The 25,191-nt window shown below is 40.4% G+C and overlaps 1 protein-coding gene across 1 annotated transcript in view; it reads right to left on the reverse strand.

The window, feature by feature from the left end:
* Positions 1-717: 717 nt before the first annotated feature.
* Positions 718-25,191, reverse strand: part of plxna3 (plexin A3) — a 137,912-nt gene continuing 113,438 nt past the window's right edge. The window contains exons 12-32 of the mRNA XM_056772406.1: positions 24,039-24,229; positions 23,561-23,709; positions 21,857-21,977; positions 20,892-21,028; positions 20,442-20,609; positions 20,251-20,344; positions 19,933-20,172; positions 19,221-19,364; positions 17,181-17,415; positions 15,557-15,699; positions 14,511-14,767; positions 14,368-14,434; positions 11,972-12,118; positions 9,069-9,228; positions 8,724-8,827; positions 8,492-8,588; positions 7,846-8,036; positions 6,856-7,025; positions 6,465-6,677; positions 5,865-6,015; positions 718-4,569 (exon numbers count right to left, since the gene is read on the reverse strand). Of these exons, the coding sequence (XP_056628384.1) occupies positions 4,474-4,569; positions 5,865-6,015; positions 6,465-6,677; positions 6,856-7,025; positions 7,846-8,036; positions 8,492-8,588; positions 8,724-8,827; positions 9,069-9,228; positions 11,972-12,118; positions 14,368-14,434; positions 14,511-14,767; positions 15,557-15,699; positions 17,181-17,415; positions 19,221-19,364; positions 19,933-20,172; positions 20,251-20,344; positions 20,442-20,609; positions 20,892-21,028; positions 21,857-21,977; positions 23,561-23,709; positions 24,039-24,229 (3,275 nt within the window). The 3' untranslated portion in view covers positions 718-4,473. The remainder of the gene's footprint in view (positions 4,570-5,864; positions 6,016-6,464; positions 6,678-6,855; positions 7,026-7,845; positions 8,037-8,491; positions 8,589-8,723; positions 8,828-9,068; positions 9,229-11,971; positions 12,119-14,367; positions 14,435-14,510; positions 14,768-15,556; positions 15,700-17,180; positions 17,416-19,220; positions 19,365-19,932; positions 20,173-20,250; positions 20,345-20,441; positions 20,610-20,891; positions 21,029-21,856; positions 21,978-23,560; positions 23,710-24,038; positions 24,230-25,191) is intronic.

Raw genomic sequence — 25,191 nt, forward strand, 5'->3', positions numbered from 1 at the left:
TGAAAACAAGACGGCTTCAGCGGAGGTCTGTTAGCATGCATTGCGTAAGGTTATGTGCCACGTTCACTCCTGCGCTAGACATATTTACAATGACAGTAATTAGCAGTGACAAAACCACAGGACGTCTTTCATTTTCAATGAGAAGAGGCATGTTAAGCAATAAAGTGACAATGACCGCTGGAAACCAGAAAAGTTTAACTTTAAACCAACAGTAATGCGACGTAACAATGACGAAGTTTGCATTTCTGTTGCTGTGATGTAGGTCTGATCAATGATTAATCGCGATTAATCACATCAAGTTTGTGTTTACATAATATATTCATTTTGTATTTATAAACACACACACATACTGTATATAAGAAAAATAATAATGACTAAATGTTTGCATACAGTGTAAACATATGTCAACACAAACTTTTATTCTGGGTGAGATTTAACGCGATTAGACATTGAACAGCCCTACTCTGAGGTGATGTATATGATGTGATATCTGTAGATGGACATCAAATTCAGTTGTTGCGCTTCACATCTTCTTTTCATTAGGGAACAATTGAAAGTACTTAAAAGGAAATTAACAATTACAAAGTGATTCAATAGACAAAATGTTATCTTGCACATCATTAAAAACACACATAAGAGTTAGCTCTACTTCAGTCAGTATATTCACATCTTGTTTGCGAGCACACTATAAAAAAAAATGTTCTTTCTCACAACATGTGCGATTTGCGTAGATTTCACCAAGACACTTGTCTTTATTTGAATGAAAACATCAAGCTCTTGAGACAAAATATGCCTTGCAGATGATTATATATACAAAAAAAAAAAACATTCAAGAAATATACAGCATCATCCACATACACTTTTATCAGCAAAATCAAAAAAACGGAAAAATAATCAAAATAAAATCCCCATGCTTGTCCTTTGAACGTTAAGTTAGAATCCATTCTTTCGAAAACCTCGCACCGATTAAAAAAAAGATGCAAATATATACAAAACACTTCATTGCAGCCAGCGTTTCAGACTCATTCGCACACCTCCAACAAACAAACACATTTTAAAACAATAATTTAAACCAAATAAAAAAAACATTTCAGTCCAATAATTATACAAAATATATTTATATATTTATATAGAATTAAGGACCAGGCAAAGCATTTGCCCAATGACCAGTCATTCAGTCAGCCAGTCAGTCAGTCACAAAGCTCTTCAGACACGTTAATAAACTTCATATATTTCTGAAACTGTAAACAAGTCTGTTACAATAAAATCGATTAAAACATTTGGGATAAAGAGACAAACCGACAAATAAATTAGAAGTAATTCATCTGAGACAACTTTTTTTCTTCTTTTATAAGTACAACACTGACTGAAATGTAGTTATGGATCTAAAACAGACATTTTCTTCTACTGTATCTACTGAAAAAACACCACAGTAATTTTTCCACTCGCTCCTTTCTCTTTCTCACAAGTAACAGGTGCTTTTAATAATATACCGTTTCACCACGCGACGAAAACAAACCGCAAAGCGCCTCATTTGGCTCTGAGTTCTGCTGTATGATTTCTGATATATGGCTATCGGCCGAGGCATCATTAGCTCTCTCTCTCTCTCTCTCTCTCTCTTTCTCTCTCGACTGGTCTGATCTGAATACACCCTGGTGGGCAGTTGCACTTAACAATAGTAAAGTTCTCTTACAGGCAGTATGTTCGCAACCGAGCTAAATTCATTTCCCCACAGTACGTTTGGCTTAACTCACAGTAGTATAGAAAAATCTGTTGTAAACCCGACGGCGTGGTTTCAACCAAGAGGTGCTAAATCAAAATTAAACCGCCAATGCTTATTTTTCCATTTTTTATGTAGATTTATGATTGTGTTCAATTTTTCAGAGTGGTTTGTCCAGACCACACCTGCGCTGCTGACTGCGCAGCTTTGGCAAACAGGCAGTAAGTTATTCCTAATGGATGCGTATCGTGTTGCATCGAGGCTGAAACGTCGAAGATGAGCCGAGGTGACCCTATCTGCCCCCCACCCAAAACATAGCGACATAAAAACTCAAACAAATGTTCAAAAGGATACGGCTTCATTATCATCCTAAACTTTTTCATATGTAAATGAGTCCCACATTTACTTTAGAACAACCAGCCCTCATAATTCAACACTTTTAGCCTTGATACGAACAAAAACATGACTTAAAAAAACCTTTGATGATGCCACATCGAGAACTAATCTGAGTAGAAACTTTTGCTTTATCATCTTGTAGCATTAACTTAAAAAATAGGCAGAATGGATTACATTCAATGAAACGTTGTAGTATATTATATCAAGATCAAGTTTTTAAACTCCCCCAACGCTTCTGAAATTGACCTCTTTTAGTGACTTTGGCTAACTTTTAACAATAAGGTTGTATTATTTCACATTAGTTAACATGCGCTAACAATCAACAATACTTCTACAGCATTTATTCATCTTGGTTCATGTTCATTTTAGTATTAAATAATATATTGTAATGTTAAATTTATTCATTGCACAATGAACTAGCATGAACAATTGTGTTGGCATTTACTAACAAAGTAAAAAAACGATATAACTGATTGTTTGTTTACGTTAGCTAATGCATTTACAAATGTAAAAAATCGAACCTTATTATAAAAGTATAATTTTTTCTTCATGAATAAAATAAAGGCAAACATGAAAAGTATGAAAACTTTCAAAATGTTCATAACAATATATACATCTTGGGTTTCTAATCGAAGCGAGACCATCATTAAACATTTCCATTTAAACTCTAAGCATAACTAATAAGGCCCCTACTGTTTATCAACCCACATTATGAATGCTTTGGTGGGTCTTTATTTGCCTGGACTGACCTTGCTTGAGTCTAAAATTATTTTTAAAACTGTGTTGACAACAAATAGATCTCCCTGTAGTCCTGCCTTTGATCTGAAGTTATTTCGCGTTTAAAAGCGGAACATGCGGTACATTCTCCGTTGTGTGGATTTACTCAAAAACGCAATCGACACGCAGTTAGTCGTGGCAGAACTCAGAACCACATACAGCAAGAAATAGAAAACAGCTGAGAATTTTTTCAAACGACGAATCGCGATTGGAGCACCCACCTAGAGTACCTGGAATAAAACTGATAGCAGTTCACCGTCTGGGCAGCAGGGGGCAATGCTGTCGTCGCAAAGACGACGAACCGCGGATAAGAGGAAATGACTTAAGGCCTTGTTGTTTGTGTATACAGACAGATTTGACACAATCTTCATATTCAATGAAGCGAGAACCTCTGGGTTCACGATAAGGTTTATGCGGACGACTGAGAAACGTTTCAACAACAGTGCGGATGAGATTTGTGAACTCCTGCAGTTACTCTACAATGTCAAAAATTGCATCGGCCTCGTGAAACAGCGCTAAAAACGATCAGCGAGTTGAACAGTCGCCGCTTCGTTGTGCTTGGCATCGTGAACGTGTTTGGCTGTCCATCTGACAGAACGACAGGAACATGAGAACGATTCGGCTAACAAACGTCGGGAACGTCGTGGAGTCAGGACGGTGAATTCGAACACACGGGGAACTTAAAACTCATGGCTTGCAGGAAAATCTGAGAGTTATTGCTCTAGATGGATTTACTACAGTAAAGATGCCTGACCAAGGGACAGCGACTGGTCCTCGCCAACGCACGAAAACGGAGTCAACACTCCAAACCTCACAGTAACACAGCGGTGTACAAAAAAGCAAAGAGCGCAGGAAGGGTACAAGGAGTCCAGAATCAGGATCACCTTTCCCAGCGGGTCAAAAGATGCCGATCCACACCCTCTTCTCCAGAAGAGGTCCATTTGGCCCCAGAATGACAAAAAGAGAGAAACAACAAAAGAGAGAAAAGGCGCTCTTTATACGTCTATGGCATTCTCAAGACGAGGAGGTGAAGGTTCCACCCATTCTGCCCAGCCTCAACACTACCCACAACGCAGTTCTCCCCAACATTTGGTCTTTTTTTGCTATGAACGGAGCTCGCCGTCCATGCACGCGTCCGTTCCTGAACTCTTGCGGCATATCTTGCGGGTCAATGTAAATCGTTTCTTTCCCAGAATCAAAGCCGGTCATTTTTCTCCATGGCGCCACCTTGGCACGTGCACCTTTCTCATTGGAATGTGTCTGATCCACAGTAGTCCGATCTGATAAAGTTTGTTAGGCAGTTGCGTCGATGCGAAGGGCGCGTGAGGAGAGGTCAGCGCAGAAGAGAGGTCCGAGCATTAGGGAGCGAGGGCGTTTGGGCGTACAGGTCGTGGTCCGGAAAAACATTGGGCTTCATATGCTGTGCTGTGGTTCCTTTTTGATTGTCCAGTGTTTTAGCCTCGCCACATGCTAGCACAAGCAGCGGATGTTCTGCCGTGAATCAGTCCGTCGGATGGCGTGTCGACCCTCCCCAACCCCGGACCACTCGACCTCCCCTCCCGTCCAATCATTTACTGCCCTCAACTGCTGCCGGACATCAGGTTAATGGCTTGTTCCAGTTTGTGTCGCAGCTTGTGTTTGCGGCAGTAGCCGTCTCTGTCCAGTGCTGTCAGAATCTGTACCAGGGAGAGAGAAAGAGAGAGAGAGAGAGAGAGAGAGAGGCTATTAAGTAAGGGCTGAACCCGTGTAATAATTCAATATTCTCCATCTTCGGAGCATGAGAGTTGGAGACGCTCAGTAGAGCTCATAATGACAATGATAAACGACCTCATCAGATACAGCGCTACACATTCATCAAGATCAAACCCACTAATACAGAAACAACATTTGCAATTCAATTCAAATCTCAGTGATGGTCTGATATATGCTAACGGTCACGAGTCAAAACACTGCTGGATTTATGTCTGCAATACTCTCATTCGTGTTTTGTGAGTGAGTTTGATTCATCAAGTTGAACTTCATGAAATTTAGTTACATTTTATTGAAAAAAATATATATATATAATCATTTGCATTTAGTTATTTAACGGACCCTTTTCTCCAAAGCGACTGAGGGAATTTAGGAAACAAGGGTTTTTCCTGCATAGAGAAATTGGAGGCGGCCGCCTCTGTCAAATGTTGTGCCGCCTCAGGCTCTCGACAAAATATATCAGGTGTCTTTACAAGAAATGCCCAGTAGTGGCGCTGTTTTGTTATAAGCACAATGAGGCGCTAATAAGAGTTGCAGAACAAGAGTTAGCTGTGTTTCACATCTGTTTGTTTTGAATCCAAGTACGTTTAATTTCTTGAAATTTCTTAAATGAACATGACGTACATCATTGTAATGTCTTTAGCTGTGCAGTCGTATCGTTGAATCAGCATTCATTGTACACGGTGAGTTCGCCATCATAAACACACATTGCATTCAGCACGACTCGCACACGAATGACTCATTTGAACAGATCCATTTAAACTATTGAACTTTTTAGTCACTGGCCAATATAAGAGATCATCGAATTATTTTAAGTGAACCACAGAGAATGCAAGAGTAATACTGGTTAATTCAGTTGGCTATCGTGGGCTGAATTTTTTTTTTTTTGAAAATGATAAAAAATATTGATTTGAATAAAAAAAAATCTGTTTGGTTTAACAAAAGCAATGTTCTATATATCTTAATAATTGTCATTTTAAGCAAATTTTATAAGAACTTTTAATACGGCACAGTCACTTTGGTCGAGACACTTAAAGGAACGGTAAGCCTATGTGTTGAGCCAGGAAAAACCCTGGAATGATAAAGTGCTAATACCAAGTTACTAGTTTTAATTCGAACTGTATACGAATAAGCCTGTTTTTCAAACATTTGCCGACATGGACGTTGGCCAAACGTTTTATTTTTCTAAAGCAAGTCAACAAACAACGGTCACATGTCTCACCTCTTCCTTGTACTTGTTGATGTAGAAGTACAGTTCACTGAGCGCACTCAGTGTGTTGAACTCGTTGCCATGAAGACGAGACTGTTCTACCAGATAGGCATCCATATCCTGATCGCTAATACTAGGCATCTTACTGATGTCTCGGTAATATCTTGAAAACAAGACACAAATATCCCGGTTATAATAAAAAGAATACAAATTACAAAACAATACAGTTCATTATAATGCCAAACTAATTGATTGGGTGTAAGCTGGGTTTAAAGGGATACTTCACACAAAAAGGAAAACTCTATCATCATTAATTCATCATCATGTCATTTCAAACCTGTATTACTTTGTTTCTTCTGCGGTACACAATACAAGATATTTTAAAGACATTGGTAACCAAAGATTGGTAACTTCCATTCGATACAAAACAACAGGGACATTTCTCAAAATATCTTCTTTTGTGTTCCACAGAAGTTAAATTCACACTCAGGGGAATGTCAGGAGGGTTATAAAGGATGTAATAAATTGTATTTTTGTCACAACTTTAGTGTTATGATACAGATTGTAATGACAGATGCCCAGCACAAAGCTCTCTCTCTCTCTCTCTCTCACCTCTCCACCCAGCTCTTGTAGTTGGGGATGTCTTTAGCGTAGAGGAGTTTGTTTGATGGAGAGTCTTTGCCCAGGCGATGTTCTGACGTCGAACACGAGTCCATGAAGGTCTGAGCCACCACAGACAGACAGGCATCTGTAATGCTGTTCTTATGGATGTCAAAGACAAACTGCGGGTTTTTAATCACATTGACCCAAAACCGCAGAGGAAGGCTGTGAGAGAGACAGAGAGAGAAATGTGATCACATCCAAAATAAAACAAAAAGCTTTTAGGGAAACGTAACGTTTGTACCGAGGGCTTCCTGCATTTATCAAACTAGAACTGAGCTGCCGACCCAGCATGAACATTTCAGGAAATGAGGTCAAAGACAGGAAGTGTTGAGTATCTCACCAGTTGCTCTTCCAGGTGTGCCGTACGTCCGGGTCGGTGATCTGTCGTTTATCTGCCTGCTCGTCCAGGAAATCAAACATGTATTTGATGGCCAGTGGAAGAGCGCTGCCGCGATGTGCCGTGCTGAACACCGTCTCAAACAGATCGTCCACAAACTTCTGCAGCGTGCCCTGCAAAAACACACAAATGAAATGCAGATCACGAAAATGATGTCTTGCATTACATAGTATTCTCAAAGATTTCTGCTTTTCTTGGGCACTGAGAATTTTTCTTAAAATCATTAATATATAGTTCAGATTCTAGAATACAATTCGATGAGCCATTTTTACAGTTGTGAAATGTTCATTTGAAAAGCATTTCTAGATGTGTTGTGGGCACTCCAGTCAAGTGATTGATAATTTCAACCTAATCAAACCTCAGGAGTGACAAAGTCATACGACAGCAATGTAAATGACTGACAGCATAACAATACACGAAAAGTGTGATAAAAATCCAGGTTATCACAAAAAAATATTTTTGAACTTTCCCTTAATACATGTACAAATATTGCTGTTTTATTGCTTAAAAGTGAATACGAACTTGTTTGCAGCATTTGAGGTCTGAAAAAATACAGAGTATATTTTCTGTTGTTTTCTAATAAACGCAAATAGAAACAATATTTTACTTGAAATTTGTTAAAAATATTGTAGTTTACAGAATGAAACAAAAATGATCACTTTACCTGAACACACACTTATAAATAGTCAATTCAGAAAATAATTAAAATGATTTTGAAATTCTTTCTCATTTTTTCCACAGCTGTATATTTTATGTTTTTTGTACGTATTCTGTTTTCAATTTTTAGCTTTAAGGTGTCCTTGAGTGCAGTAAAAGGAGCCAATAAATAAAACGTTTAATTATTATTAAAAACAAGAATCCACAGCTGTGCATTACAGTAGGTTTTAATAAAAAAAAAACATAACATTTTGTGCGGTGCGCTTTATGATATACCTTGGTAGCCAGCAAGCGTGTGAGGTAAATCTCTGACACCATCTTGCTCCCGCGGTCGCCCTCACGCTGGTCCGCGTGCTCGTGGTTCTTCACCAGGTGCCAGAGTTTAGTGCCCGTCTCCTGATCCGGCGTGATCATGGGAGCTCTGGACCGCAGGCTGTCTGGACTGCTGGATGTCCTCAAGAGGCTCTCTAAACCAGAACGGCACAATCAAGATTCTTTATCAACCCATCACATACATAAACACAGCTTAGATATCTTGGCAGTATATGCAAAGTTATCAGTCTAATGCTTCAACAAATCTTATTCTGAGGGCAACAAGAAGCCTCTACTGACATCTGTTCAAAAGCCGCTGTGAGTTCTGACGAAACTAATGGAGTTGAAATGAAATATAAAATTGTTTCTGTGTGCCACCTTTGAAGTTAAAGCTCCAGGTATTCTAACCTTCTTGAACAGAACTGATGCATACTACGCACGTGTGTACTTGTCTACATAAACAGCATCCTAACTAAAATGCATCCTTATCTCACTAGGGTTTGTAACACAACCAATGACAGAACAAGACAGATTCAGACGACACAAAACACCGTAAGTCACCATGATACGCTCAACAAACACAGCTTAAGCCGAGGATCGCGTGGCTTACCGTATCGACTGAGCGAGCGGGTGAACGTGAAGGAGTTGGCGATGTTGTAAGCAGATACTTGCTTCTGAACCAGAGCCACCAAAGTACCATCTGTCACCTGAGATCAAAAAAGCAGAACTATTAAAAACATCTTCGTTCCTCTGTGGATACGGGAGTCTATTTTTGACGGCCGTAAAACAGTATGATGATGATATTTGTGTTACAGAGCAGCTGCCGGGAAATGTTGTCCAACCTGATAGTGTGCCAGCGTGTTTAATCTCTTCCAGTCGCTCTCGATCTTTGTGGTGACGTCTTCGTCTTGGAGGATGATTCTGGTGAGTCGACCCTGCCGCCATTCTGAACAATAAACATGACGGTCTGAGTTCATGTGGTTTTTCAATCCTTTTGTAATATCTTGGGTACTCTTCCATAACAATCATCAAGTAACTTTTAAAACAAATATAATTTTGCAATACAAATTTTTCATTTTTTTTTTTTGCCTTTATAATGAAAGGTAAATTGATCCATTTTAATTTCATGTTAAATTTATGAATCTTGCATTTCCCAAAACCATCCGTCATTGATATGAGTTCTTTACCGAGGTCCATGTCATCGGCCTGTGGCCGCTGTGAGTACGGGATGCCCTTGTACACGGCGTCTAGCAGCTTGTCCTTCACCTGAGTGATTGTGTCGCAGTTCAACACCTTAACGGGAACCTCCGTACCTGCATCGCCCTCTGGAGGAATGCACATGAGTGTCTGAGCGAGAGAGAGAGAGAGAGAATATAGTCTTCAATCGAAACAACTCTGATTGACAAGGTCACCATCCGTCAAATCAAAATGTCTACATTAAAGGTCCAATGTGTAATTTTTTGGAGGATCTATTGACAGAAATACAATATAATATACATACTATGTCTTTAGAGGTGTATACAAATCTTACATAATGAACCGTTGTGTTTTCATTATCATACAATGAGCTATCTCTATCTACATACACCGCTGGTCCCCTAACATGGAATTCTCCATGTTGTTTCTACAGTGGCCCTAAACGGACAAACTGCTCTGCGTTTCGTTAATACGTTATCTCCTTCGGCAAAGAAGCGAGAACGTGATGACCTCTTCATCCTGTGTCAGCCACATGTAGTGCTTCGAAAGGGAGGTTGAGCAGGAGAATGAGCCGTTGGATGCAATTCACAAGCTCACCACTAGATGCCGCTAATTTTCATACACTTTTAAAATCTCTGATGCCGCCCACATATACAGTACTAGCGTACAACTAGTCTTAAAATGGTGTGGAAGGATCCAGAGACACATTTTTATTATACACCGTCAGATTGGAAGCTCTATTTCACCCTGATCTGCCAGCGTATCAAAGATTAATCTGGATCTTGTTCCCTGCTTTGGCTTTCACATTTAACTGTTCTGTCAATGATGAAATATTTATCCCCCTGCAAAGCGGTGCCCAAAATATGTAAAAAGGTTTTGATAGAACGGTCCATAAAAACAAACAGTCGATTGATCCGACCGATATCATGTGACACTTCTGAATGTAACTGAGAAACTTGAAGGTATTTATTTTATCTATTCCACCTCATGTCTTTTAAAACTTGCATATGACTCGTTCATTTGTGGAACACAAAAGAAGATATTTTGAGAAATGTATTCGTGGTTTACACAGCAGAAGTAAATGGGGGTCAGTGTTGTTAGATTATTGACATTCATCAAATATGCAAAAAAATTTGTTCAGCAGAAGAAAAAAGCCATATACGAACCTATATGACATGAGGATGAGTAAATGCTTTAATACATCTTCATTCGCACCATGACAACAGTCCATATAAATTCATGAGGTGATCCTTTGTGTGTTAATTGTGTGATTAAAACAATGCAGCTGCATCTGTGCATATTCAATCATGGAAACTCGCCGATCGCGAACTCAAAACAATTCTCCCCCCAGTGGGAATCATGCGAGGGTTTTGCGATTTAAACCAAATTACACCGTAAATTATGGAACTTCTTCAGCGAGCTATATTTAGGACACTTGTTTAGGAACTGGATCAGGCTGAAACTCTCAGCACAGAGGAAATGAGGGTTTATGAACGATTAACAGCGTAAGAACCGGAGCTCATCGCCTGCTGGCTGTGTGAGGAAAGGAGGTGGAGGGTGTAAAGGTGACTTTAGCACATTCATACACACACACGCACAGACACACACACACACACACACACAGACACACAGACACACACACATTCCTGTATGTGGGTTCTCTGAGCTCTCAGTTGCATTATTTTGCCATCACTTATTCACTCCCATGTTATTCAAAACCAGTATGCGAGTCTTTCTTAAGTGAAAGATATTTTGAGAAATGTCTCTGTGATTTTGTGTCCATACAATGGAATTCAATGGGGGCCAGTGTTGTTTGGTTAAAATATTATCTCTTGTCTCCAGACGAAGAAATTGTAGAGGTTTGCAATGACATGAGGGTGAGTAAAGAATGAACGGATTTTCTTGTCTGGGTGTACCGTCCCTTTAAGAATCCCCATTTCGACCAGTCAACATCCAGGACTGGATCTTTATACTCATAAAGCTTTAAAACATTTACTAACAATCACAATCAAATCACAGGGAGAGAAAATATTTACACCCCTAATAAACCCGTAAACTATACATAAACCCACATGTGCACACAGGTGAATCTGACCTTTCCAGGTGGTCTTCTCACGAGGCTTGACAGCCGAACAACTGTGCCATGTATTGATCTCTTTAAGCTAAACTATTCTGAATTGATGGCCTGTCTCATACTGTAGCTTTAACTACCATCGAGGAGCAATAAATTAAAGCTCATTCATCGGTCGGCTGGTATTGTTCTATTCAAAATCAATGCTCTGGCGGTACAGACAGTAAATATGCCCCGAGCGCCGCCTCTGATTTGTGTCAGTATTTCTGTTCTGGGCGAAACAGGTGGCTGTGCATTAACCGCTCTTTTGTGTGGATGTTTTTAAATGCGCGTGTACGGACAAAAGATAAATCAGTGTAGATCAGGAGCTGTTTCTGTGCTGTCTGGTGGATAAATGGGGAGCTTTGAGGTTGTCTGGATTTGTGTCGTGACAAATGATCCGATTTGTTTCCATCATTATAAAAAAACGCGGCAGCATATTCCCTCAAAATACTTTATCCAAAGTGACTTATCATACCATAATGCATACCATATGGCTCAAAAGACAGCACACACACATGTATTGCATTTAAAAAGTTAAATTGCGTTCCAATCTTGGCTGACCGGGAGATTAGATCATCTGTGATTGGACACCTTTGAACACCTGACGTACATAGAGTCTTTATATTAGCAGGACACATCAGAGAAGGTGAAATATAGGCTTTCTCCTTTAAATTTATATTTAAGCTCAAGTCAAACACTGGGTCTGCCAAACATGCTCTTCAATGAGTCCAGGGAGGCTGGAAGAGGGATTTTGGGATATGTAACCGTGGGGACACTGACCAGCTGCTTGTAGTCGATCTGTTGCCGGATGAGCTTGTCTTCGCTCAGGGAGTATCTCGCCTCTCCTGTGATGGCATCTATGGGCCCTTTTTCCATTTGTTGTTTTATAGCACAGTAAAGCATGAAGAGAGGCTCCCCAGCACACTCCTGCACAGAGAGAGAGAGAGAGAGAGAGGGAGGGAGGGAGAGAGAGAGAGAGAGAGAGAGAGAGAGGGAGGGAGAGAGCGAGAAAGAGAGTGAGGGAGAGAAAGAATGAGTGGGAGAGAGTGAGAGAGAGAGGAGGAGAGAGAGAGAGAGAGAGAGAGAGAGAAAGAGAGAGGGAGAGCGAGATGGAGGGAGAGTGCGAAAGAGAGGGAGAGAGAGAGAGAGTTGAAGAGAGAAGGAGAGAAAGACAGAGAGAGAGGGAGAGCAAGATGGAGAGAGAGGGTGAGTGAGAAAGAGAGGGAGAGAGAGGGAGAGCGAGATGGAGAGAGAGGGTGAGTGAGAGAGAGAGGGAGAGATGGAGAGAGAGGGAGAAAGAGAGGGAGAGAGAGGGAGAGAGAAAGAGAGAGAGAGGGAGAGATGGAGAGAGAGGGAGAAAGAGAGGGAGAAAGAGAGGGAGAGAGTTTTAAACATGCAACATCCAACAGTTTTGTACAGTAAAGTGAAGCATTTCCAGTTTCTTCTCATGATGATTTTAACACAATAACATCATCTAATTATTCATGAAACAAAATTGGGATAGAAATGACAAAGTGACCATTTAAATGGATATTTTTTGCTATCGTACCTTCTAAAGTCTTATATGGAAATGATCACGATTGGCTAACCAACATTTATCATGTATTAAACTTTACTCTTGTTCTTACCAGGATAAAACTCGCCTTCTTTAAGGTTTGTGGTTGGCGTGAAATGATTGTGAAGATTTTCAACCCGGTTTTGCGGCTTGATTTCAACAAACGAACTTTGCACTGCGAATCTCTCTTATTTGAAAAGAGCAAGACAATCTAGTTGTCCATTTATATCTCCTTGAAAACCTTTTACCTTTAAAAAAACACATGAAAGAACTCCAGCCCGCTTCCTGCGCCAAATACCACAGAATGGCAATTCAATTAATTACACCAAGCTGTAATTTTCATGTACTTTGAAAACGCTTAATTGCACCTTTAACAACCGACGAAACATGTCCGTAAAAGCAGAGGAAAAATACGTGTTCGGACCGCGAGAAAGTGATACGGAAAAAGTAAGAGCGGCAGCGAGAAGGCCGATCGCGCCTCTTTTCAGACGGCATTTGTGAAGTGTGCAGAAGTCTCCAATTACCCATTTAAAAGCGTTTGATGACTAAACAGCGATACAGAGGGGGGCTATTATTTAGTTCTTAGGCAAGATCTGCTTGACATTATTAATTACAGCGTGACATCCTGATTTGTGCTCTTCTAACACAGGAGGAGCGGGTTACCCAGCATTCATAGCACTACTGACGGACAGCAAGTCATTCTAAACAAGCGGCATCTTAAAGTCGTTCAATCTTTCTAGTGTTTGTCGATTCGGTAGGATTCACAGGTTGGGCATTAAGGCTCAAACCAAAAATGATAACGTTCACGCCAACAGATGACAAGGTTGTGTTTATTCCAACTATCTTTCTTCGTGTTCAACAGAATAAAGAAATGTGTACAGGTTCGGAACAACTTGAGGGGGATTAAATGATGACAGAATTTTCATTTTTGGGTGGAGTATCCCTTTAAATATCTGCAAAAATCTACATATAATCTTAACCATGAGGTGAACACTATGAATCTACAAAAAAACATCCCAAAAAGACCCAAACGCCTTCAGATTTGGTCAAAATCACCTCAGGTAAAGCTCTACAGTACATATAAATATACAGTACGGCTATATTATTCGCAACAAATATAGACACAGCAAACGCTTTGGCTCACATAATATGAAACAAATTATTAAGTATCCACACCGGGCTGTGCAATAGAGCCATAACCCTGAGCAAGCATTTCACAGTAATTACTTCTGTGCGGTGGCCAAAATGCTTTAACATCTGCACCGATGGGACTTAAAGACACCGGGCGGCCAGCCAGGGCAACATTCTGTGGGACGATTCCAGCCCAGAATACACAACAGAGGCCTGAGCGACACAAGCTGGTTATCTCGGACGGATCTGGAACACCTGACAGGATGTGGGTTTGAGCAGGGGCCGTCGCGAGGAGAATGATGTCAGGGCTGGGTGCAAGCCACGGCGTTCCAGAGTCGCTATCTGGAGTGTGGGCTTCGGAGAGATTTATTAGCGGCTTTCGCTGAGTCAACTGGCAAAAACGTCAAAGCGCCAAAATCTTCTCACAAATCACGTTCGCGCAAGATTACGTGTTTTTACCAATGTGTTGAATGAGAAGCGATGAACTAACCTTTAGGAAACGGTGGAGGAGGAAGGTGAACCAGTTGGTGAGCATCTTCTCGGCCACGGATTCAGTTCTGCCCAAACAAATAAAATGACTCAAATTTTGCTTCCATAAATGCTACACACAATCAGATGTGAAGCGTCCCTCACCGTCTAAGCAGAAGTTTGGGGTGGTTCCGGTTCTCCAGGTTCTTCTCTATCAGGTCGGCCAGCAGCTGTTTAAGCACCATGGTGGCGTATTCCATCCGTCCCTGCAGCGCCGCCATGAGGAGGGAGGCCACGTTACCGCGGTCCCGCATGGAGAACGACCGCTGAGCCTCCAGCGTGTGAATGAAGGTCAGCAGGAACATCTTGTTGTTCAGAAGTTGACTGAACAAACGCAGGGCTTTCTCCACATTAGCCGGAGACTGAAATAGAGATTCAAGACTTATTTGATCGAAATCCTCACGCTCATGATCTTTCTCAGGCTATTAAAATGAATGTGGTCTTGAATTTTTTAGCTACGAAAAGCCTCATAGAAGCATTCTGCGTGATTTTCGGACTATTTTACGTGTGAGAAAGAAATACAGACAAACTTTATGTAAAAATATGCAAAAGAGAAAAACATTTCTATTGCATTGAAAAGCAAACCTTGGGCATTCTGCTAAACATCTACGTTTCCTAGTAGAAAGAAAGTCATGGGTTTGGAAAATGATGGAGTTAATGATGACAGATTTTTTATTTCTGGATGAGCTTTCCTTTTAACGCACAGAACAAAAAGACAATGAAAAAAGCAGACAGGAGATGAAAGAAACGCGCACGAAAATTTTGCCCCCAAACGCACGCTTGGAAAAAACTATAGCTGTAAAATGTAATTGTTGAAGGGATTGCTCTTTCTTGCTGACTATTTTCAAAACATTTTTAGTACGGCACGTCTGCAGACGGCTATTCCACCGGGGCCTGGCAGGGCTGCTGATTTCACTCTGCCTGAGGTTTTAATTAAAAAGCGTGCTGAAAGAGGGACGTATGGTTTGAAGCACACCACTGAGACGGGAGCTACAGAGCTTTTTCGAGCACTTCTATGCTTTCTTTTTTTGGCAGAGGGATTAAAAGAAAACGTTCTTTGAGTTATGGCAACCTACTTATTGCCACTTGCGAGTGACAGAAAGCACCTGGCGATGGAGAAAGTGAACCAGTGGGTTCTAAAGCCCCCTTACATCTAACTCCTTTAGAACGGGGTGCTCCTCGATGCCGGGGAACATCACACGCATGGTGTAGGTACGATACTCCAGGAAGGGGATCTTTACGCCGTCCATGTCGTTGGTCAGCTCTTGGATGTCTGTTTGGAGCTCGGCAAACGCTGGGAAGAAATAATATCGAAAGACGACCATCAGATATAAAAGTGGTATCTTAATTTCTATACGTCGTGCATAGGGATAGTTCATCCAAAAATGAGACAATTTTAATCATTTTATTCACCCTCATGTCATTCAAAACCTGTTTATGACTCAAAAGAAGATATTTCAAGAAATGTCTCGGTGGTTTTGTGTCCATACAATGGAAGTCAATGAGGGCCAATGCCAACTTTCTTTAAAATATCGTCTTTTGGGTTCTGCGGATGAAAAAGTCATCCAGGTTTAAAATGACATGAGGAAATTATGAAATAATTATTTTTTTCTCTTTAAGTCAACCCTGTACAGATTGGAGAAGTTCAAAAACACTGAGCAGCTATAAAAGTTCATTTGTTATCAATAATCATACGTTATAAAATACAAACAAATATTATAAAAAAGTACTTTTAATTTGTAAAGCATTTCGATTTAATTTTTTAGGCAAACATTGCCGTTGCATCGCAGTGCAATTTACATAAAAGTAACCACATGTGATTTATATAAATCAGTGTAAAAATGACTCATAATGTGACTTAAGATTTACATCATAACAATGATCCCTGTAGACCTTGCTGCACATTTTCAGTGAAATGGGCCTGAGGGCAAGCGGATTCCATATGAAACATGAACTTGAACTAAGATCACATAACCAAGCAGAAGAGTTGCGTTTCTTCCCAGTTTCACATGTCATCCTATTAACGAATGAAAGAATAACAGCACTGTTTCTGCCGGAGCTCCGGATCCTTTAAAACGCCGTGAATAAAAGCGGCATCAAAAGGATGAGGATGTGATGATGTCATGACCCAGTTCAGTCTCTCCACACAGACTGCGTCAAACTTAGCAAGAGTCTCGGATCTGCAGTGTTACAGAACGTCTAACTCGACACCGCAGGCCGGGTGCCTGCAGAGACCTCGTGTACAATAAAATAATACATCACAGTGACATTTGATTTATCCTATGGGTTAAAAACCATTAGTAGCCAATTAAAGCACTTTACACACCTGTCGGAAACAGCCTGGCACGGCCATATGTACAGCAGATGCTGAACTATAAAACAGCCGGCCGTGCAGGGCAGGTGAACTTTTGAGTTTAAGAATGATGCATTTTAAGGAGAAAAAGTGGGTGTGGCTTTCGTCTTTTTCTGCTATTTGATTGGATTTATAAAAACCATCATTGCATTTTGAAATGGAAATGGCAGCAGACTGACAGCTGAAGGGGAGGAGTTAACGGATGCTCCGCCCAAACCATCTAACATACGATTAAAGATGTATGCTCATTACAGGAAGGAGGTGCGTTTTCAGATTTTAACTAAAGATTATGAGGGCACACTTATTTAAAAAAGAGAATGACCGATATCGATAAACTATTTACAATAAACGCTCCAATATTTTTATTTCACTGGGACTTTAACGTCACTAGGCAGCAAGTTAGTTCGGACTCCAACTCTTACCTTCCTTGCACTCCAGCGCGACCCGGGACTCCAGGTTGTCCATTTGGAGCTGCAGGCGTTTGAGCGTTCGGTCGGCGTCCCTCGTCTTACGTTTGTACGCGATGAGCACGGCGATGATGGCGATGAGAAGGACGCCTCCGCCTGCTCCGATCCCGATGATGGCGGGCAGCGTGAGGGTGCTGTCGGAATAAATGTGAAGTGTTCCAGGAGAATACTCCAGACCTCCCACCAGAATCTACACAACGACAAAAGACACCATTAGAGCTCCACAAAGCATTTTCTTTACAAGCACGCGCCCCGCAGTCTCTGAATCCCGCTGGCTTCAGAGGGTCATAATGAGGGCTTTTGATTGGCTAAGGGCACTCACACTGTTTCCTCTTGGATGAAATCAGATCGCAATTAGAATTACTTGAGAATTATGCGCTCGTTTGACACTTTCACGTGGCGTACCTCCGCCGGGCCTCCGTGACCGCTAATCCTCATCAAATTACTTTAAAAAGTCACTTTGGCACAGGTGTGACGGCAATTAGTTTGAAATCAGCAGGTAACAGAGGTCTACTCAGAGATTTGGTTCGAGTGAGGCGTGGTACCGCCAGCTCGGCCTTGTACTGTATTCACAGACCAATTAAGTGTGGCGTCCTGCCGCCCATCCTAACGAGTTTCACCTTTCCGGAGCTGATCGGCCCCGCATGGATGCATGAATTATTGAGGCCTGGAGACAGAGGGGAACAAAGTAAAACCCGGAGAGCTGTCGATATGTGTTAGGTCAATTATCGGAGATGTCCCAGCATTCCCAATTTCACCTCGGCTTTTCATTCTTTGGTTTTTCTGTGTTGGTTGAGGATGCTGTAATGCTCGATTAGTATCATCCAACTTGACGCTTACAATTACAAAAAAGTATTTTATACATGGATTTTGTTTTTATGCCATTTGTGCCGACCAATCAAATGTGATGGTGTTTGCATTTACATTTTTCAACTTGATATTGTGCATTAAGGTTTTCATTTGATCATTTTAAACGATCTGGAAAATATGTTTAATTGGTGGCGTAAGAGTCCAACTTTTACGTAGACCTCGTTTCAACACATCCAGGCGAGACTTTCACCACCAAATATGAAAATTCTGTCATCATCTACTCGCACAAATGACCATTTACCAAAAGTCCTTGGGTACCGCTGTGGTTCAGTTATCAACATTCTTTAAATAATCTTCCTTTGTGTTCGGCAGAAGAAAATGATCACAACGCTGAACTGTACATATAGATATATTTCCATTTGGGAAGTGCTAATAAAAATATTAAGCGATTAAATAATTAAAATTTCAATAATAAATAACATGTCGTCTTTCCTCAGCGAGTCGTACGATTGTGGTATCAATCACATCTGGCACATGAATGATGTGCGATTATGTGCTAAGGGTTAATACACAAAGACAGGGGTCTGTTTAAATCTCTAACTCGAACTCTGAGCAATAAAAAGTGATGTTTGCCTTCACAAGATGCGCTAATAATAGTAATCATCATCAATGAAGGAGGCTGAACACATCTCTCAGACGTTCAAAGCGTGTGTCAGGGCTCATGAAGGTTATGAAGGATTTCTGTCGTCTGCGTGTTATAATTTTCTGAGACGCATGAAGAGCCGAGACCTAGATTACGTGGAAAATTGCTTGTATCAGCGCGGCCCTATAATCCTAATAAGCACTTAAATGTATGACAGGCCTCCTCCGGTTGACCTTTACGCTTTCTGTTTCAGCATTAGGCAAAAACGGTCCCGCACGCGCCAGCGATTTATTAGCAGATTGATTAAATAAGGCGCATAATGCACGCGTAGCCCATGCGAAACATTCAGCATTTTTTGCAGAGTTTATGGCCAGCTTTTCATTTATTGGCACGTTCATTAGCTGATATATGTTGAGATAAATGAAGGGTCGTAAGTCTGAGTCGCTGTATGGAAAGGCGACGTTCACTGGAAAGGGAGGTTTGTTATGGATTAGGCTGTTTATAATGCATGATGGGAAATGTCACAGCTGAGTGAAGCTCACCGTCACTCGCTGTTCTCCTGTCAGATCCGGCGAATCACAGAGCAGCTGAGATCCAGAGACAGTCAACAGACAGGGCGTTTCTCCAATCATGACGCTGTAATTGAGCCGGGCGTTTCCAGGGGCTGGAGGGATGATGTTTTTTCCCTGTTGTGAGATAAAGACATGGAAAGTTAGGGGTAATTTCAATGTTATTTCATACAAAATAAAAAAATGCATACAAATTTTATATATATATATATATATATATATATTTTTTATTAAACGAAGAAAAGTAAGCCTTAATCAAACCACCCTTCATTAACTTTTATTTTTATCTATTATGGATTTTTTTTCCAAATACAAACAAAGAAAAATATGTTTTTTTAAAATATGTAAAAAAGATTTAATATATTTTCCTTTTAAATGTTTTTCTTAATAAAGATGTATTTTTAATTTTATATCTTATAGAAGATCATAAGAAAAATATATTTTTATGACTTATTATAAGTCGATTTTTGAGTAGAAAGGTTCCTAAGTTATGCCTTAAATCAAAACAAACCATCTGCAGTTTGATTGACATTAATTGAAATGCACAATAAAAAAACATAATTTTTGAAATGCACAATAAAAAAAAATATATATATATACTCTGTACATCTCACAAGAAAATGATAAAAATGTCAAATGTCAACTCAAACCTAAAGATAATAAGATCAGAATAGAGAGGTCGTGCCTTAAGAACGATTGGTGATCCTGGTTTGACCTCCAGTATCCCAGCATTCCCCAGGGGGTCAAAGGTCGGGTTGGGGTAGTACGTGAAAGGGGTTCCGTTAAGTATAAGGAGGGCAGAAACGTGGTCCAGGATGAAGCCGAACTCATCCGGGTGGAGACCGCTCTCGGGAGCCTGCCGTTTGGTGTAGATGATGCCCGGAGCCAGACACGTCATCACAGAGTCATTCACCACAGTACAAACCTGTAGAGGTACATTGAGACGTGTTGGAGATGTGGAGAATACGAGGTCTCGTAAGATGACATCTGGCTGAAAACTTACATTTATGGTCTCCACTCCTCCATACTTGGCTCTGACTTTAGGTTCCTGGATGGTGAGAAGATTGGTTCCTGTGACCGTGAGGGTGGTGCTTCCACTATTAGATAAAAATCAACAACATTTTATTTACCAACTTAAAAAAAAACATTAATAGGGATTGGAAGCCGAGTAAATGTGTGTGTTTGTTTTCATACTTTATGATGCTCCAGTTGGGCTCTACGTAGGAGATAGTCGGATCTTCGGTGTAAATGAAACGTGTTTCGCCGGTGACTTCCGCTTTGTCCACCAACAGCCTAAGGGATGAAGCCCCGGAGCCCGATGCTGACGGCGGGGTCACGCATACGATCTCACGCACCGTTCTCCTGTCACCCAAAAACACGGGACGTTAAGATATGTTGATATTATTTCACCCGTTCCAACCCATCTGCTCTGACTAGACGTGCATCACGTTTCTTGGCTCCACCGGCTCGAGAAATCACTGCGAGTTTGAGCATGTGGACATCTCAAGCGCGGCCATGTGTACTCATTTCATCCTATGCGGAAATGACACATTTTGCCTCCCCTGAAGTCCGACCGCATCCAACAGATGTCACGGGACACATGAAGATCCGGCGCTGGCAGACGCCCAACGAAAAGCTGCTCACCTGACAAACAGACACTCCTCCTGGCCCAAAAACACAGTCACGGCGCTGCCGGCGTCCAGATGTCGGCCTGAGATAGTCAGCCTGGTCCCACCTGACACGGGTCCTTTCTCCGGCCGCACCCGGCTGAAACTGGGAGTCTGGAGGGACGAGAGACAGCGCGGTTACTTCCGAACAGATGGAGCTCGCTGCAGCGTGATGCAAACACTTCGGCGCGCTCGTTTTTTTCTATCTCGCTACTACACGGAGAGATTACACATCACTGTAATAGAATTGTCCTGTTGGGTGTGGACGCGCTCAGGGCTCGTTTGTTTCGGAGCAGGTCGTGTCAAGCATCGCTGCGCTACTGTCCTTTCACAGTAATTAGTTGCATACGGATGTAATTGGTCGGGGTGCGTGATTTCATTCGCTTTAGCATACTGCCTGACCGAAGCCGCCTGGACGCTATTGATTAGATGTTCAGGGTATACAAGCAGGGTGATTATTTAAGTGTGTGTGTGTGTACGTGTGTGCACATCCCTTAGCTCAAGATAATAGACTAATGCCCTATTCATGCTGGGCACCGCTTAAAATTCAGCAGGGAGGAGGAGGTAATTGTGTCATTCTTACATCCCTTTTCCCTAAAGTGAACCATGTAAACACATGGGGACCTAGAGACGATTTGATTGGGTAACAGGTTGTAGAAGTGGGCTTTGAACGGATCGAACGGATTCGAGTGCAACGTCCGAATGGCTGCGAGTCTCAAAGGATGCACGCTTATTGATCAGCTGTGCCTAAATCACCACCAACAAAATGTTAACAGAGGGAAAAAAATCTATGCAATAATGATATAATGGACGTTTCCAAAACCGAAGACAGATGCATCCATGGGCGGTCAGTCGATCACTATGCAGATGGGATTTTAGTATAAGTTTGCCTACTTGTACATGTTTGTAATAATGCTTTTTTATCAATAAGAGAGGACTTACCACAAAAGAGTATGTCTGAGAAGACTGCGTGCGATACTCGGCGCTGCAGTCGCCAATACACAACTCCACCGGACCACCCGGTGGGCTTGACATCAGCGATTCTTCCATATCACACACAATCCTGTAGAGAATGTGAGAATAAAAATATAAATGATGAAAAAAGCCCCTAAACATAAAAACGAATCACCCTGTGCAAACAGACCACCAACACAATGCACAAAACGACATTCTTGCGAAGTGTTTGTTTTTTTCTAGTATAAATATCTTAACATCTCTAAATCAAGATGGACTTTCTTGACAAGTCTATGGTAAAAACAGGCCAAAAAAAATCTAGGAATGTGGTGAGAAAAAAAACGTGAATTTGGTGAAAAAGTTCGAACTAAATTCATTTTATTTACCATAAACTTACTTAATTCTCATATTTTCTACTTTAAAACTAAAAATCTTTGGTCACTTTTCTTGTCAAGTAATTGTATACTGTTTTAAGATGTTTGAGACACTTTGACTAAAAACAAGACAAAAATGCTTAATAATATTGTTTTTTTTTGCAGTGCATGTGGGGTCTTTTAAAGGTCCAGTGTGTAGTTTTTGGGAGGATCTATTGACGGAAGTGTCACGTTGTGTAAATACTTTATCTTCTTCAGCAAAGAAGCGAAAATGTGACGACATCTTACCCCGTTTCAGCCGTCATTGTGCTTCGAAATTGAGGAGTGGAGTGAGCCATTGGGTGCACTACCCGACCTCACCACTCGATGCTACAAAATTTTATACACTTCAAAAAATGATATTCTTATTAAGCATTTTTGTCTTGTTTTAGTAAAAACTTCTTAAATTAATATACAATTACTTGACCAGAAATGTGATGCAAGATATTTATTCTCTTTTTAAGGAGAAAAATATAAGAATTTAATAAGTTTATGGTAAAAACAAGCAAAAAAATCTGCCAATGGGGTGAGAAAATAAACTTTTTCTCAAGTACCAAATTGAAGTTTATTTTTTTCACCCCATTGGCAGATTTTATATGTTATATTATATTTTTCTCCTAAAAAAGAGACTTAGTAAGAATGTTGTTTTTTGCAGTGTTCACTGGACCTTTAATAACTACAATTTCTTTTTTACATTTTTACCCTGGTCATGATTCGGATATGGCACTATGGAAAACCATGGTTCTCTGAAGTACATACAAAAAAAGTACTCCGGCATCAGAGTGTATCGCTATGGTACCTCTACAGACACGTGCTCTGACCCCCAGTTAACTTCCAGTTTGTGTTTGGCTAGTGTCTAATAATATGACTATTTATATTGTATTTAAATTAGGTGAATATTAATTTGCATTATTATTTTATAAAATAATTGTTGTATTAAATAAAGAATTTGTTGAATTTTGTTGTATGTTCATTTTATTAAATAAAGAATTTGTTGAATGGGTCCTCTAGTTTGTTTGCATTTAAACAAACCGTATGAAACATTGACATCTAGTGGTTGAGCTTAGTATCGGAGTCTAAATTTAAAATATTGTAGAGACAAGTTTAGCCAAGTAACGGTTCTTCTCGAATTACTTTTGATTGTAATCAGAAATAATCTACCGGCACTCTATTGTTTGTGAATGTGTACCGGAAGTACAGTTGGGGTCACAAACGTGCACATGCGCAGTTACGTTGGTTTATGTTGTTAAGATGAAACCGAAATCCATATTATTCCCACCTCTCAGCACTGACATATTCAGAAGCAGCAGGGTTGCAGCGGACCCCCGCCACACGCACATGCGTGATCTCTCGAACCTGCAGCCCCAGATTCTCTCCCTCAATGGTCACACGTGTGCCGCCCTCTTTCGGACCTGTCAGTGGGCGGATCTACAGGAACAGACAAGAACATGTACAGTAAGATTTAAATGACTTTCTTTCACTTTAAGTCAACGCTCCTGGTCCAAAATGTGCATACAATGTTATTGAGTAATAGAGTATGTTATTTTTTATTTTATTATCTTCTGTTAAAATAAAGTATTTTTTTTAAATATAATATAATTTAATGAATATTTATTTATTAATTATTATTTTTCAAACAATAAAAAATAAAAAATATTATATCATTTAATTTTATTTATTAAACAAAATAACAAATTAGTATAAAATAAAGCATTAGTCATCAAACACTAGATAAACAGGTGTGGTGTGTGCGTTACCGAAATAATGCGAGGATGACTGCAGCGTATGTTACGTCGTCCCTGATGCATCCAGTTGTTTTCAGGTGCGGAACAGTGTTGCTTTAAGAGACACTTCTTTTCAGCCAAACACCATCCGCATTCAAACGTGCTGTCTGCCTTCAGACACAGTCCACAGCTGTCTCTCTGTGCTTCACACTTATATAAGAGAGCTACACACAAACACACACACACAAACACAGGGATGGTGAGATACTCTCAGCTGGTCAGTTAAACGCAGGACATGTCTGAACCGAAGCCAACTGAACGGTGCCAATCGATAATTGAACTGTAAGGGAGAGGGAGCCGATGAGAAACCCACGCCAGCGCTTACTGTACCGTGATCCGGTACTCTTCCCACCCGTGTGACCCTGAGCATGCAAATGAGAGGAATTAAGGCGGTTCTGGTGTAGTGGGTGTTCAGGTCAAATTCTTTACATAAAGAAGCTCGTGAGCCGCCTCGCTGTTAAACATCTACATCCTAATGAAAGCGGAGGCTGATAAATGATATGAAACGCTTTCGAAGGGCCGTTTATACTAAAATCAATAACTATAACGATAACTATATTAGTGTCCAAACCAATGGATGATAACATTGTTTATTCTAAGATCATGTGCTGCAGTTTCACATTTTAAATGAGAGAAGATTTTGATTGTCTATTGATGTTTTTGCGGTCCTCATCTCAAAAAATCAAAGCGATATAGTTCTGTGTCTTCATTGTTGTATTTGTGGTGTAGACGTGACAATTCAAATTGCGAAGTACATTTTTAAAGGCGTTTAAAACTTGATTTTCACGGTTATGGTTATTGTTCACGGTCACTCACATCCATAACATCAATGATTTAATAAGCATAAAAATTCATAGAGCAGAAAAATAAGGGAAACTGTCTATTAGGCAGCAGCTCATAAAGCTTTTCTTTCCATTGCAATGCATTCGTGGACTTTTTTGCAAAAACGTTTATACCTTTGACAACTAAAACGAATTCTACATTGGAAATTATTGGAATTGTAATCACTGGAATTACAAATTTCAATTACAACCAAATTTGTATTAGAAAGTAATATCATTTTTTACATTTTAACATTCTTCAATTCATCCAATTAAGCAATTTTAACTTATTTTTAATACTAACA

This window comes from Triplophysa dalaica, chromosome 18 (genome assembly GCF_015846415.1).
Source record: "Triplophysa dalaica isolate WHDGS20190420 chromosome 18, ASM1584641v1, whole genome shotgun sequence".
NCBI classification, from domain to species: domain Eukaryota; kingdom Metazoa; phylum Chordata; class Actinopteri; order Cypriniformes; family Nemacheilidae; genus Triplophysa; species Triplophysa dalaica.